General features: G+C 33.0%; 2 protein-coding genes across 6 annotated transcripts in view; one reads left to right on the forward strand and one right to left on the reverse strand.

Annotated features, from left to right (window-relative positions):
* LOC106460010 (CRISP/Allergen/PR-1-like) overlaps window positions 1–2,439 on the forward strand; it is a 4,984-nt gene extending 2,545 nt beyond the window's left edge. Inside the window, exons 3-4 of the mRNA XM_022386601.1 lie at window positions 1,619–1,785; window positions 2,338–2,439. Coding sequence (XP_022242309.1) covers window positions 1,619–1,785; window positions 2,338–2,439 — 269 coding nt within the window. The remainder of the gene's footprint in view (window positions 1–1,618; window positions 1,786–2,337) is intronic.
* A 4,165-nt stretch (window positions 2,440–6,604) lies between these two features.
* The window catches only part of LOC106460011, a 33,204-nt gene continuing 23,327 nt past the window's right edge, over window positions 6,605–16,481 (reverse strand). For all 5 annotated transcript variants that reach the window (XM_022386607.1, XM_022386609.1, XM_022386606.1 and 2 more), the window contains 5 exons: window positions 15,731–15,844; window positions 15,233–15,361; window positions 14,233–14,346; window positions 12,358–12,456; window positions 6,605–7,470 (listed from right to left, as the gene is read on the reverse strand). In XM_022386607.1, the coding sequence (XP_022242315.1) occupies window positions 7,429–7,470; window positions 12,358–12,456; window positions 14,233–14,346; window positions 15,233–15,361; window positions 15,731–15,844 (498 nt within the window). In that variant the 3' untranslated portion in view covers window positions 6,605–7,428. The remainder of the gene's footprint in view (window positions 7,471–12,357; window positions 12,457–14,232; window positions 14,347–15,232; window positions 15,362–15,730; window positions 15,845–16,481) is intronic.

Consider the following 16,481-nt stretch of genomic DNA (forward strand, 5'->3'; position numbering starts at 1 on the left):
TTACTAATTCTGTTATAATGAGTACAATGTTCTATTTGTATTTCTCTACGTTTTTAGAAACACACTAACGTACAATAATTAAATATCGTTTTCTAATTTGAACGTTATTTAATTCTCAAACATATTAATAACCATTATCGATGTCCTAGTAGGTCGTGTATAGTGTTTAAAAAGAAGGATGTGCACATTAAGGGTGGAGATAATGTACAGAGAATGCACATTAAGTGTGGTGTCTTTGGAGATGGTGTATAGAGTTTAAGGAAAAGGGAAAATGCACATTAAGTGTGGTATTCTAGGAAATGATGTATAACTTAAGGAAAAGGAAACATGTGCAATAAAGGTGGTGATGTCCCATAGGATGATGTATAGAGTTTAAGGAGAATAAAGAATGCACATTAAGTGTGGTATTCTAGGAAATGATATATAACTTAAGGAAACGGAAACGTGTGCAATAAAGATGGTGATGTCCCATAAGATGATGTATAGAGTTTAAGGAGAATAAAGAATGCACATTAAGTATCTCACCATGAACGGCTACTAAAAGAACTTACACTTGTTGCCGTTGTATAACATATCAAATTTTAACCTATTTATAACGATATCACTATGTTGAAGAACAACATCTTTAGTCATCACTTCTCTGTTGGATGGGACAATGTCTTGAGATTAGCGTGCCCTGCCTGTGATGGTTCACACTTAGTGTCCCCTTGACGCAAAATAGGGTTATACGCTTTAGTGTCGTTAGTGTGTTAAAATAGTGACGATCAAACCACATTCTTCCGTTGGACAACAACTGTATAAGAGTTGACGGTGTCTGGACAACTGCCTTTATTCTAGTCTATCAGTTTAAAATTAGGATCGCCTGACCGTAGAACTCTTTTTGTATACTTTTGCCCGAAATATTCGAAACTTCACTGTTTTGTTGGGTTTTTCATTTACCATCGACCCGACTTAGTTAAACTTCCTTTAAAGCTAGAAAAAAAGTTGAATAACACTCATCGTCTCGGGAATTGCCAGTAAGTAAGTAATTATTGTAATAGTTAAAACGTAAATACGGTTTCACTGAAAAATGTGGAAAATTTCTTAACTTTTACTCTAATTAATCCTGTCTAGCAGTAAAGGAACATCTTTAAGCGAATAAGGAAGAAACTTAGACGATCTTTTTTCTTTATAATATGAATGTAATTAAACTCAAACGTTAAGAAATGTATTTAGTGAGTAAAATAACATTTTCGGTGATTTTTAAAAAAATACTACATCATTTTTGTGAAAAACATTACAGCGAAAGACATCACACCAGCTATGGGATTTAGATACTGATTTATTAGCGATTGAATACAGGTATTAAAAGTGTTCGCTTGCAGTAACTCTTTCACAAAAGAACTAGATTCATTTAGTTCCAGACAAGGTGTAGGGATAATATTTTAAAATATTTCTTCTAATCTAGGAGAATTTACAGACTTAGGATCAACAGACAATGTGGCACCGGTGGGATGTGTACCACCATGAGAAGATACAAATTGTACAGTATCATTTTTATGAGAAACATTCTTAATTTCTGTTCAGTTTGTTAGGTTTCAAAATAACAAACTCTTTCGCCTCTCAATTACCTTTGCAGAACGTTTCAGTGTGGGTCAGAATCTTGCAATTTCGATGTCATCGAATGATAACGCCACAGCTGATTGGAGGAAAATGATACATAAATGGTACGATGAAGTGAAAACCTTCTCCTCCTCCCACATCAATCCCTACAAATTTGATTCAAACTCAGGGCATTACACTCAAGTAAGTCCATCAGAAATAGTGATACAAAGAATTTTGAGAGTTTGGGATCAGATAAGGGAGAATAAACTAATACCCGTTTCGTTTTTATTATATACGTTCTTCTATTTATAATCATTTTCAAATTTTAAAAGGGTCTGATTGGACTAAATTGGTAAATCACTTGTTTTGATTTTAATTTTAAATTTATTCCCAAGAGAACTTTACTATAAGATACCCAATCATAATGTCTTAACAAAGCGGTTATATAAAATACCAATATTTTCTGTATTAACCTTTGAATTATCGTTTATGTTTATAGTTGTACAAAGGGTTTAAGGGTTCAGTAAATGTGGATAAACAACACATTTTAATTTCCAGAACCCACGTGAAGTGTATATTTCAGTATTTTGCTGTATTTATAGGCTGACACGGTCTTTAACAAATGTAAATATGCACAAACAAATATAACAAATAGAAATATAGGTAAAACAATGTAATTATTAATGAAAATAGTAACCAAATTTTCAAGTATAAAGGTTTTATACTTACTAAGTGATTGGGTGTGTTTGACAGGTGGTGTGGGCAAACACCTATAAAGTAGGTTGTGGCTATACATATTACAAAAACAACCAGTGGTATACTAAGCTCTATGTTTGCAACTATGGTCCAACGTAAGTAAAACCATTTTTAAATAATTTCTTCACGAAAACATACGGAGAGAATAAACAACAACGTTTTTTTTTTCTATTTAAATTCACTTTACAATTTTAAGTAGGCTGATTAGATTAAATGAGTAACTCACGTGAGTTTATCTTGATTTGTAAATAACTTCTCAATGATAGCCTATTGATAGAGATTACTTATTTCAATCATAAATGATTTGATTTCAAACTAATACTTTCTATTGATTTAAAAAACTAATGACCCATCTTAGACTAAACCTAATTATTTAAAGTGTTTTTACTTTTTGGTTTTGGCTTTATCTCATCCAATAAGGATATAAAAAGATAAAGGTTCTACTAAATCGTGAAAGGTCACCATCTTATAGACCCAATAACTAAATGTTGTTAATTAAAAATAATTGTACTCTAAAACGTTTTTACAATTCAACCATTTTTATGAGTAATTTTATTTTCACTTGGGATCGTGAAAAATAAATGTGTAAAAATCCACTCAATATCACACAATTTTACTTCATTCATATGAAATTGGTTTACAATAATCATTAAATGTTTATATTTTCACCAAGTAGTTTTTCATACTTGCTTTTGGGCAATTAAGTTCGAAAGCAGGAGATATATGATGTTCAACTAATAGTTTTCAAGATAAAACCTGTAATAAAATATTTGTCATATGTTATGTTATGCAAGAGCTTTTAGTACTTTAGCTACGCAGAAGACATATCGTTCTGTTTGATTTTTGATCCTGCTAATCAGAAAGTTGAAATTCATTACACTTGTTTGTAAGCAGAATAGCCTTTATAAGCTCTTTCTGATGGAACTTTTAACACTATGTCTGAAAGTAAAAATTGGTCAATTTCGCTGCGTGGAAGTAAAGTGTAAAAATACAAATTAAAATAAGTATCGGATTCGGCAAAGAAATGTTTTAGTTACTGTTTTTCTGCATGAGAGTGAACAAGTAATATTCATAATGAAAACTGTTAATAAAAAGTGACCCGTTTCAAAGTCAGTTCTAGATCCTATGGCTAATTGAAACGAGTGCTAGATGGTAGCAAGATGGAATGAAATAAAATATTTAGAAACATGTATCTTAACCCTATTTCAATCTGTAACATTATAACTTATAGCAAAAAAAAATTAACTCTGGCTGGCGTTTCACGTGATTTTACAAGGCAGAAAATGAATGTTACTGAGCAATCTGTAATTAGAACGGAATATCAAAACTATCTACCTAAGAGTTTTTATGCTTGTTTAGAAAAGTTTTGTATGACAAATGAGTTTGTAGATATAAAGGACTACTTTATATTTTGTAAGAAAACAAATAATTATGTTCTTAGCGTTGAATATATAAAAACAACAACAAAAGACAATCGTTCGAAAGTTATAGGGTTTCTTTAATTATGATTTATCTGTTTTATCCCTAAATATTGTTCAGATATCAGCAATTTAGAATTAATTTGTATCCATTCCTCCCGAATAGTTATTTTCATTAAATATATAGTGTACTACTTTCTAGCTTTGAACTCCATAACATAGTACAAGGTCAATTTGTAATGTATAATTATTTCCTAGCGGTAACATTATCGGGCGAGCAATGTACGAAAAAGGCAAACCCTGTAATGGATGTCCATCTGGTACCAAATGTTTAAAGAACTTTCCAGGACTGTGTGGTGAGAAATTATCTTCCAAGCTTGTATGATATGAAAATAATATATTGGTTTCGCTTTTATTTTCACTATTTTGCGTCAGAAAAAATATTCAATTAGTTACTAAGATTGTATTAATTCTCAATTGGTCAATATGTTTGTATTAATTCTCAATTAGTCACTAAGACTGTATTAATTCTCAATTGGTCACTAAGTTTGTATTAATTCTCAATTGGTCACTAAGTTTGTATTAATTCTCAATTGGTCAATATGTTTGTATTAATTCTAAATTAGTCAATATGTTTGTATTAATTCTCAATTAGTCACTAAGATTGTATTAATTCTCAATTAGTCACTAAGATTGTATTAATTCTCAATTGGTCACTAAGTTTGTATTAAGCATTAAGCACAAGGGATATCTCTGTCTCAGGAATTCTAAATTCTCGATCTGAAAACAACTTTGTGACCTGATTGTATGAATGTTTTGAATTGGAAAAAAACGATGAATCTTCGGTGAAATAACTATTCTATGAACAGCTAAACAATGTCCAAATGTAATTCTGATACATATTTTCCCACCGCAACTTTATATCGACTGTGGGAGTCACGTGATTTGCATATTCAAATTTGAGTCCATACAAACGGATGTCCAATATGCACGAAATATCCTTATTAATATCAGTTTCTTATCAAAGCAAGCCTTATTATAGGCCCGGCATGGCCAGGTGGATAAGGCGCTGGACTCGCAATCTGAGGGTCGCGGGTTCGAATCCCCGTCCCACCAAACATGCTCGCCCTTTCAACCGTGTGGGCGTTATAATGTGACGTTGGTAAAAGAATAGCCCAAGAGTTGGCGGTAGGTGGTGATGACTAGCTGCCTTTCCTCTAGTCTTACACTGTTAAATTAGGGACGGCTAGCGCAGATAGCCCTCGTGTAGCTTTGCGCGAAATTCAACAAACAAACAAGCCTTATTATAAAATTAGGTATCCTCGAGGTCATAAGTGCATCAGGCGAATCTTTAGCTGCGTTACTCGCACTCTTGAAATTTTCTTTAGGATGTGTAGCAAAATATTATATAGCACAGAGTTTCCGGTACTGTGTATATAATTCAGAATGCTATTATCTGAAAACGTTGTTTATCATTTAAATTCCCTGAAGATAACACACTTTATACTAAGAATTCAGCCTTTTATAAAATTAGCACGGCACGGACTCTTCAGTTGTTAACTAATAGTAGTTTCTAATAGTAATAAATAAATAAATAACCCTGTAAACTAACCAGAGCTGAAGGGTTATTTCCTCCTGCATCCTACGAATCTAAGTTAAGTATAAATTATTTCGTCTAGATTCACAGCCCAAATTTTGGGATACAATCTATCGCTGTTTGAACACTTAGCGTGCATAATTTATAATATTATGCATTACGTGAACTATTATTAAATATGCCCCCTTTCTTTCCGGCTGCTGTTTGTGGATATATTTTTCAACACATAAATAAAAAATATATTAGCTCTCAATATATATTTTCTGAGGTAAAATTCTGCTTCTCACACATTTTGGCGATCTTCAAAATTAAAAATATTATTCCATTCAAATTATACTTATAGTACTTTAAAAATTATCAAGTTTGTCATACATAAATTGTTTATTGTTTTTACTTGTTTTCAGACTAACGCTCTACTTCGTTGTTCCTGGCCAACTATTTTACTTGGACGGTTCGAGAGAACGATTCTGGTGTTATTTTAACTATCTATTTCACTATTTGTTTTACGTATCGGTATCCTGCATAGGATATTTTACACTGCTTAACACACAGTGATGCTGAAAGTTTATAACATAATTCACAAGTGCTGTTACTGAAAATATTCATTTATTCTTCTTAAATTGCAATTTTTGTGTATATTTGTTTTATCGCTAAATAAACTTACTTTTAGCTAACGCAAAGATCTATATTATAAATCATACCATAATTTTAGACAATAAATAACACGTAAATGTTCCGAATACAAAATAAACAATGTTACTGACGCTAAAGTTAGATATTTTAAATAAATTAGATTTTGACACTAAATATTTATTACTACTGTTGTTTAAGGAAATTATTTTTATACTGTACTTAAAGTTACACTGACTATGTGTTTTCACTTGTGTTATCTTTCCAACACTGTCTTTCAACAGCATTACAAACTTCATGAACTACAATTACATAAAGCTAAATTAATAATAATTTATCCTATGTTAAAAATCATCACATTTAAAAACATTTTTATTATATTAAGTATTTACTGAAACATCATATGTCCAGAAATTTATGAAATATATGAATAGTGTCATAATATGGAAATTTTATGTGTGTATGTGTTTGTTTTCTTTTGTAGTATCCTTTTACTCATGAGCAATGTGAAATACCTTACCCAAATTCGCACTTTTCGTTCTATACAATTATCAAATTATTTTGATGTTGTTCCACAAATGCTAAGAAAAAATACCCATATGAATAAATTCATACAGAATTCAAGAAACGAAATACAATATTTTATTTTCTTAGTTTCTTACATAAGTTTCTATCAGTTTCGTTGCGGTCTTCCTGTTAATACTACTACACGTTTCGGTTGATCCTTTTCTTAAAAACATTTTCTGATTACTCAGAAATGTAAAAGAAAGTTCGTTTTCCATTGGACATTTCACTGAGTATTTCCCTTTCCTTGTTTTATTTACAAACTGATACTCACAATATATCAATGCAGAACTTACATTTTCTTGGCTAAATTCTTCTTCCATTATAAAAGAAGAAGAAACAGCATACAACCCTTCAAATACGACGACACTGTTATTATTGTAGCAAGGAACAATGTTTAATTACTAAAGCATAGAAAACAGATTGAAATGTTGAATAAATACACTGATAGCTATGTGCATGTCAGCAAATTTATTGTATATATCTGGTGGATATATTGGTATCTTTGTCTCGACATCTGCAAGATGTTTCTCCTAATCCAAAGAAAGATTGTGTTTTATCTCATCTTTATAACTATTAAACTTTTGATAAAAATATTTTTCTGTGATTAGCTTGCTAAACTGAAAGCGACACTTGAGTTATAAGATAACTCCATATATTAATTGTCAGGCATGGTGAACGTAATGAACTACACATAAATACCATGTTATGTTATCATAAATGTTTCACACTAATTTTCCTACTTAACAGAACGTTCGTGGTGATGCAGTTTATAATAATATAATTTTTGTACACTGGATACCACATTAAGAACAAAAAGCATGACATTGACTTTGAATAATTGTCAAATATCTGCTGATTGACTCAAGGCAAAAGGCTTTAAATTGTTGCCGGCCAAGGAGTACGAAATTCATAATCTTTCTGGAAAAGAAAAGAAAATCAAGTTTAAGATTTAAAACTACATAAATAATTTGAAAACATTTCATTTTTACTTTGTTAAAATATTTTATATAGTGTTCTAATTTTATATTGTACAAAAGAATAGAACTTACCCTTTATTCCAAACTCAGAATATAATATAAATATGCATGTATATATAATATCAAATATATATTTCACAACAATACTCGACATATTACTACCAACTACTCAATACTCAACTACAAAATCCGCACTAGTGATATAAGAAACAAAAATAAATCAACGTAAACTATGATGATCAAATATAATTGCATTCAACTAAAATTTTGCATTTTCTCATTAGTTATTTGTGTGTAGTAAAAGAGATGTTTCCACAAAATACTTCTTTACCAGAAAAGGTGGTTGTTAATGAACACATGTCGTTGAAAATGCTCAAAAGGTGGTTGTTAATGAACACATGTCGTTGAAAATGCTCAAAAGGTGGTTGTTAATGAACATATGTCGTTGAAAATGCTCAAAAGCTTTCAAGGCTGCGCAAACCGTCTTTAATGTTGAGCTGACAGACTAGAACTAATGAAACTAATCAATAGCACCCGCCGTCAATTCTTGGGCGAGTTTAATCGAATAGTAGAATCTCATGTCACTCGTATAAGCACACGTGGCCCTAAAGTGTGAAGGGGGGTTTTGCTGCTACATGATGCGAACCATGGATACTCAGAATTACAGTCCAACATGTTAATTGTTAGGCCGTCCCGGCCCATTTTTACTAGAATGCTCTTCATTTTTTCATACAATCTATGAATGTGATGTATCCATATAATCCATTGTTATAAATGTAATATTTTAATTTCTTATGCAATTTGTACATTTAATACGTTACTTCACTTTATCGTCATTACGTCGGTGTAACCAAAGAACCACCGTTTAAATCTACAAAGTAACACCAGGCTTGCTTTTAAGTTTAGATAATAGACGTATTCAGAAAAGTTGAAATAATTATACTGACTTCTGTATTGTAATATATTAAACGCCAATACCTACGTATTAAGCCCAGTGACGTAAACAATGTAGACTGTCTTCCACGTTGAGTATTTGGTGTTCTTTGAATTTTCCAAATTCCGGTATTTATAGAATTATAGTTTATTTGTTCGTTGTTAAACAAAAGGCTACGCATTAGTAATATGAAATCGTTATAACCGTGTAAATGACATTCAAATGTTAATATAGACATATACTCAAGCTACTCTTTTGATCCATTCTCACAATTTTGACACTCTATACTATAATATATTCGACTACCAAGAATAAACTGTTAATTTTTTTAAGATGCAAGATAGAAACCAACATTTGATAAATTCAGTTAGTTGACTGCTCATATAACTGAATTACAGCTTTAAAATGAGATAAACTAGCGAGGGTATAACCGCATTGATAAGCTATATAAATTGTGGCAACTATTTACCGTTTCATCCTGTATATATACAGACGTATACCATAGTTTATACTAGCAGAGACCCACAAAATATTTATTGCAACAATAATTCTTTAAATACTGGATTTCTCAAATAATACAAAATAATTATAATCATAGACACCAAAATCTGTGAGTCTACTTGTCTTAGGCCTAACAGTAGTCTTTTATTAAGTATGGCCTATATGCGAAAAAAAGAGATAAGTTAACACAGTAACTTGTGTATGTGTTTTGCTTTAGTTTAGTTAAGGCTAAACTTTACCGTACATAAAATTATAAATTAATAAACTTATAATGTTATTCTACGGCCTAATGTTAGACCTTTGATAAGCTTTAAATGCATTGTTGTACAAAATGACTACTAAAGTATATTTACATTCGCCCTTTCTTTACATTCGTTAAAACGAAGTGTGCGCTCATTTTCAGAACAGACAGAAACTGGATATCATTATAAAAGATTATGATATTTGTAACGATACAGTCACCGCTAGCGCTTATGCTTGACTAACATAGAATAACTTCACTCCACTGCGAAATTCAAAGAAGCCCCAGAATATCGATCATTCTTCCATTATCCCCAATTATTTCTATAGCAACCCCAAAGGAGTTCGTACCCGAAAACAAACCCCATTAGGACATCTGACCGCGTGTTAGCATTTGATCCCGCTAACTTGTAAATGGGGGAATGAACAAAATTTCAAACATGGCTCCCAGGATCCCGTGGAGGTCCAAGAAAATAAACGTCAATACCATATTCTGGTACAGTGACCCTGTAAACATGCACCAGGTCCCCATCATGCTTGGGTGACCTTTCAGGCGTGTATTAATCCCTTGACAGAGGGCTATGCCATATAGATAAACACATTCCCTGTACCCTTCGAGTCCGCCTGCCAAATTTGTGCTTGTTAGCTCCAAAACTATGGGAAAAGTTCTCAAACAAACAAAAAATCACCAACAAAGCTTGAATTAACATATGATAGACAAACCCTATAGCTTCCAATCCTATATTTAAAAGTATTCACACGAGTTGGATGTATTTTCAGTAAGATATACTCATATAATCACGCTATAGGCTAATACATTTACCCTCTATACAATAAATATTCAGACTTTCGTTCCTAATCACATATGTTGTCTCAATAGCGAATATCACAACTATAATATTATTAATGATTTAAATATTTTTGTTTTCTTCTATAGGCTACCTAATTCTCTTCATCCTTCCGTTCAGTTGGAGAAAGTTCTAACTATCCTTTATTTACTTAGTTGTGATCAATAATTATTTGAGTCAGTGAGTATCTCACATTGTCAAAGAGTCTTCTTGGTATATGTTTTTCATCTCATGTTAAATATTAATTGTTTTTAGCCTTACATTCATTTATTCTATACTTTAATACAGCATTTTTAGAATCTCCAGATCTCTTGGATGACGAACCAAAATAGTATGGCTTTGCCGCGTCTTTGCTGCAGTCGTTCCGTTTCCCTCGGATACAGTACAGTAATCGATTGTTCTTGTTATCAATATCTCCATTGTTGGTCCATTCCTCTGATTTATCTAGCTGTCTACATCGCTATCATCAAAGTTTTTCTCATCTTGTGCTTAGATGTTAGGCTTTAAGCACTTTTACGTAAATGACTTATTTTTCATAGAAAGGATGCAGAAAAGAAAAGAACAGCGAAAGAGCAGAAGGAATAGGAAGAGAAAGAGAGCCTGACTTATTTTATTTGGCTATACTTCTACGTCTTGGTAGTTAGGACAATTGATTCGCAAGCTGTGTTCCCGTTTCAGCCATGGTAACGCTATAATATGACTGTTAATCCCGCTATTCCTTGGTAAAGAGTAGCCCATGAGTTGGAGAGGGGGGTATAAACTACCTGCTCTTTTCTTAGTCAATTACTTCAAAGTTAGAGTTGCCTAAGTGCAGATAACCCTCTAGTAGCTTTTTCGCGAACTTTAAGAAACAAACAAACAAACTTCTATGTGTATTCAATACTGATTCACTTTCAAGCAGGCCCGGCATGATCAGGTGATTAGGGCACTTGATTCGTAATCTGAGGGTCGTGAGTTCGAATCCCGTCCCACCAAATATATTTGCCCTTTCAGCCGTGGGGGTGTTATAATATGACAGTAAATCCCAATATTCGTTGGTAAAAGAGTAGCCCAAGAGTTGGCGGTGGGTGGTAATGAGTAGCTGCCTTCCCTCTAATCTTTCACTGCTAAATTAGGGGCGGCTAGCGCAGATAGCCCTCGTATAGCTTTGCGCGAAATTCAAACCACTTTCAAGCATGAACAATGAGTTTAAAATGAAAGGTTATGGAACAGATATATTATATGATTTTAATATCCTTCACAGAATAACTACTTGCACATGGTCCTATCTCACAGAATAACTACTTGCACATGGTCCTATCATTCTACCATTCTCCTATCATTCTATCTTCTTTTACTTTTCTCTTTAATCCCTTCATATTGGGTCGAGGCGTCTCGTGATCTTTCTCCATTTAAATCTATCGTTCATCACACCGAAGTCTACTTGATCACTGTCCTCTTTAATACATCCCTTCCATCTTTTCCTCGGCCTCCCTCGCTGCCACATGCCTTTCACTTGCCTTTATGCTTTCCAGTCCTACCAATTCTTTGCAGATGCCCAAATCATCTCAATCTTAATTCCTGTAACTTCTATCTGATGTTACAAACCTTAACCTCCTGTCTAGTTTCTGCTTTGGCATTTCTGCCACTTCTAACCTTTTATGACGACACTCCCTCATTACTCAAGTCACTGTGTCAAATAGCAGGGCCAGCTTGACCATGCCATTGGCAATCGTTTATCAAATACCGTCCCTACAATCATTTGCCCCACCCCCTTGCACTTTGTAATCTGGCCAATATCACTCTACTCACCTTGCCGCTCTCCTCTACCCAGCCTCCTAGGTACTTGCAACTCTTCACTTGCTTGAGCTTCAATCTCTATATTCAGCTCAGTGACGACACTACCATCACTTGTTTAATCTTCATTCATATCCGCTCAGCGCTTTGTTCCAACTACACCCTATTCCCCTCAATTCCTCCTCTGAACCCGCTTCTAATACTATATTAGCATTCATATATATATATATATACGTATATATGCAAATTTGATAGCAAGAGTTTTGTCTTTTTTATTAGAATATACATCTTGTGTTTGCAATCTAGAATAAGCTTGATTTTGTTTGTGTGTATAAGTGCAGAAAGTCATTCAAAACTGGAACTTCTTATTCTGAAGAACAACTGCCCGTATTATGTTTTAGTACGAAAAAAAGAGCTATAAACTGTAAACAACATATCCATTAGATATCAACTTTAACCTTTAACAATGAATTGTAACTGTTATATATAAGTAGATATTCTACTGTTCAAAACAGTAGATTTAACTTACAGTAACAATTTTATACGGGTTAGTTTCAAGTTCGTAGCCATTACGGTGTTTACTAGGAGCAACTTCCTGTGTATAATGTTTGACATATGGTTCCGCTTCCTGGAGCAAAAGAATAAAACAAAATTCAACCAAGAAAACTCGTTTTTTTCCGCTAAGTTTCAATTCAATACATTTCAGGTCTTTATTTAAAAAAGTTGAAAAATACATGTTAAAAATATAGTTTGATTTTCGCCCATCAATCTTATAATAATTTTAATGCTACTATTTTATGTTACATATATATATCAGTTGAGAATGAAGTGAATGGGAAAATATATATATACAAATATTATACTCCTACTGGCAAAATAAATTAAAACAGTTTGATCTAAACACTTTGAATCTCTGCGAAACTACAAAGATTTTCAACGAACCAGAAAATAAATGCAGTGGTTTGATGATTAATGTAATTTATGTAGCTATTTATCTTAAATATTAGCAGTGCGTTTATATAAATATGAAAAAGATTAGCGAATTTTAACCCAATACAGAAGCGACAAGACAAGTTACACACTCAAAACATCAACAGATATATTCTATTAATGTTATCTTATTGACCAATATTCTGTTACAATTTTTTTATAATAATGTATTTGAAAAGCCGAGAAATGTGGCTGCCAATATTTTATTGGTGAGAGATCGAACACAAGCTATTTAATTTTCTCTGGTATTTATTTTATTTCAACTTTTCTTTGTTGAAAACGGTAAATATAGTGCTTTAGCAGCTTTTAGTCGGCATTAGTTGCTCTAAAAGTGAAAGAAAAAAGTCGTGACATTGTTTTTACGGATCTAAAATCTTTCCATTCTTTATGGCTGAACGGCAGAGCATCATAACTCAATACTAAAGGTACCTGTACCTGTACCTGATGATGAACGGCAGAGCATCATAACTCAATACTAAAGGTACCTGTACCTGTACCTGATGATGAACGGCAGAGCATCATAACTCAATACTAAAGGTACCTGTACCTGTACCTGATGATGAACGGCAGAGCATCATAACTCAATACTAAAGGTACCTGTACCTGTACCTGATGATGACAAAACCTTGTCGAAACGTTGTACATGTGCTGTTATGTTAAACTTATATTAAAGTTTTTCTTCATTACCCATTCAAGCCGTCTCCAGCCATTAAAAGTGTATGTATGTATGTATGTTTGTAATTAAGCACGGGTATACAGACATACCGCTGTGGCACTAGGGGGGGGGGGCGCTTTAAAGTGGTCTGTCATCCATTGTCAGTATCTGCAGTTGTTTCTTTTTCAATCCTTCCAACTTTTATGAAATCACATTCCTCTGAAATCATGTTATTCAAGCTTTTTTTGCCTTCAGATATGTCTAGAAAGATTTTATATTCTACTTCTGGAGTTGCGCAAGGTGACCAAGTTGCACTTTCAAATACTGAGCAGTCTTGTGATCGCTACAGGAAATTCTGCAGCGCCACCTGTATCTGGAAAACTCTCCAGTCAATGACACTTCAGCTTCTCCAGAGTCCGCACTTTGAACCCATAGTTTTAGTTACAATAAAATATTGGAACCGGTGCAATAAACTTCTCTTGATATATTACAGATGTAATCCAACACTCGAACGATCGATCACAATTTGAACCATTGTCAGTGCTACAGATATAATCAGTTCTAACACTTGAAAGATCAATCAGAACTTGTAGCATTATAATAGTCTTCAATGTTTTACAAAACAAAGACAAATCTTCTATGCCAGTAACTGTGGTAAACTAAGTCGATTGTTCAAACGATCAATAAACATTTGTGTGGAGAAAGCAACATGGAAAACTAAAAAAAAAATTTAAAATATGTATAATTCTAATTACTTACCCCAGGATACGAATTGTTCAATAACGACTCAAAGTTAGGTTTGTGATGATTGTTAGGGTCAAGAGGGGCACCACTGCCACCTCTACCCCACAAGGAATTCCACGTGTCTAGATGCTGTGAAATACAAAGAAAACTATTATTTTTTCAAAGCCTTTCTCTGAATATTACCGTTTAACTCTATTCATGTACGCAATCGTTTGAATTTTAGAATAACCCTGACCTCTTTGTTTTTGTGGTTAACTGTCAATTCTGCCGCAGTCCTGAAGTTTAGTTTGGGGGGGGGGGGTATCTCACAGTAGATTGTTTTGACAGAATCATAAAGATGAAATTGTACTTGTAATTTCACAGCCTCCTGCATTCTTTTTCGTCGTTAAATACCAACCACGTGGTGTTAGTTGACAATAGGTGTGATATCAGATCATAAGATTAGTAATAGTTTTAATACCACATCAATTGACAACTAGCATAACATGCTTCGACAATTAAGGCATTATACAAAGTAAATTATGCTTCTTTCCATGCTCTTAACGTTTATTTGGTAAATTGCTGCTACTACGCCATTATCATATATTACAACAATCTGAAGTTTCCATGAGGAATAATTCATCTTTAATTTACTACATTTGTCTGTTACTAAATACGGAATTAAAGATGTTATTGCCAGTTTTATTTTTGATGGAGAAATTTTCAATATTAATTTTCTTCATTAAGAGCATATTTGTTTAGTTTTATTTTAAATAATTTGCTATTATTCAGAAATTATTAATATATACTGGATGCTAGATCGATCATGTTCTAAGGAATCACTAGATGTCACCCTTCTTTTACCATGGAAACAGCTTCATTGTTAAGTTAAAAAACATTTTTCAACCGCATCTTTATCGGATACCACTGATACTTTTGCTTTGCATACAGCAACTTGCTTAACAGATACTGCACAAAAGTGACGTTAGTATCACATGTAATACTTCTGATGTTAAGTAGCGTTTTCATCACAAACCTGCTTTTGTTCACAAATCTCTCGTTCCTTTTGTTCCTGTCGCTGACGTCGACGAGCTTCTGCCTGTTGAGTTAAGTAATTATGGTACTCTTCACTTTGATCGGACTTAAGTCGTCTGATATCTAGTTTCTATTCATAGAAATAAAAAAAACAAATTAGCCAGATACCTTTACAGCAAAAACCTTTCAAAAGCTGTGTTTGTTTTCAGATCTATATAAGTAACTAATATATATAACAACGGTTGCTCATTTTTCATGCTCTAAAGTAGTTTGTATTTTTCTTTGGTGACTATTTTACATCAAACTATTTCACATAATATGAGAGATCAGACATTTGATATTTTCTTGTATTTACCTTCTTTGTTGTTGAAAATGATAAATAGTTTTAGTAGTTCTCATTGCTTTTACTCAGCTTTAAAGAAAAACAAACAATGCCTTGTATTTATATCTCTCCATCCTGAATGGCCGAACAACAAAACGTATGATTCAGTACACTTACTGCAGCGGTGACGTCAGAGACACCTCTAGAATGGTTAAGTAATTCGCCAGTTACCGGGTCTTTTCTCGGACGACCAACGGACTTTTCTCGAATCCAAGATACCACTTCCATCCCCTTAAAAAAAAGATTGATGTTTCTTTTTTTTATAATCTTACCTGTGTGTAATATACCATTTTCCCATCATTGATCAGTGTTGGTATTTTGCTTTTTATTTTATACTGTTTGAAACATACGATTTGTTTGTTATTTTACCAAGCACATTCATTTGTAGCATTGCATACACACTTAACGATAAATATATTTTATAATTTATGTAATTTTATAATTTATTTCTTAATTAGGTAATCACATCTTTTGCATAAAAAATGAACAAATCTCAAAATAGATCCATGTGAGATCTTGTATTAATTTATATTGTCCCACTCGACAACCTTAATGATGAAGTCAACTAACTAAAACAACACGTATGATATTACACTGGTGGCTACCAATATAATATACCATTAGGTATATATAATGCCACGTACACCAGATGAGCACCTACCGAACCTTTATATCATGTTTCTCCCAGCTGACAATCCCGCTGTTGATGTCCCCTCTATTCCTATTTATCTATCCCGATTCCTAATTTTCGCAATATCCATTGCCAGTTCCCCCACTATCTCCACTCCGTGACATAGACTGATCAGTATTCACCAATGTTTCTCCGGTTTTCTCCTCCATTTGCACATACCGCGTTTCTGCGTTTTCC

The sequence above is a fragment of the Limulus polyphemus genome, unplaced genomic scaffold (assembly GCF_000517525.1).
Source record: "Limulus polyphemus unplaced genomic scaffold, Limulus_polyphemus-2.1.2 Scaffold693, whole genome shotgun sequence".
Taxonomy (NCBI): domain Eukaryota; kingdom Metazoa; phylum Arthropoda; class Merostomata; order Xiphosura; family Limulidae; genus Limulus; species Limulus polyphemus.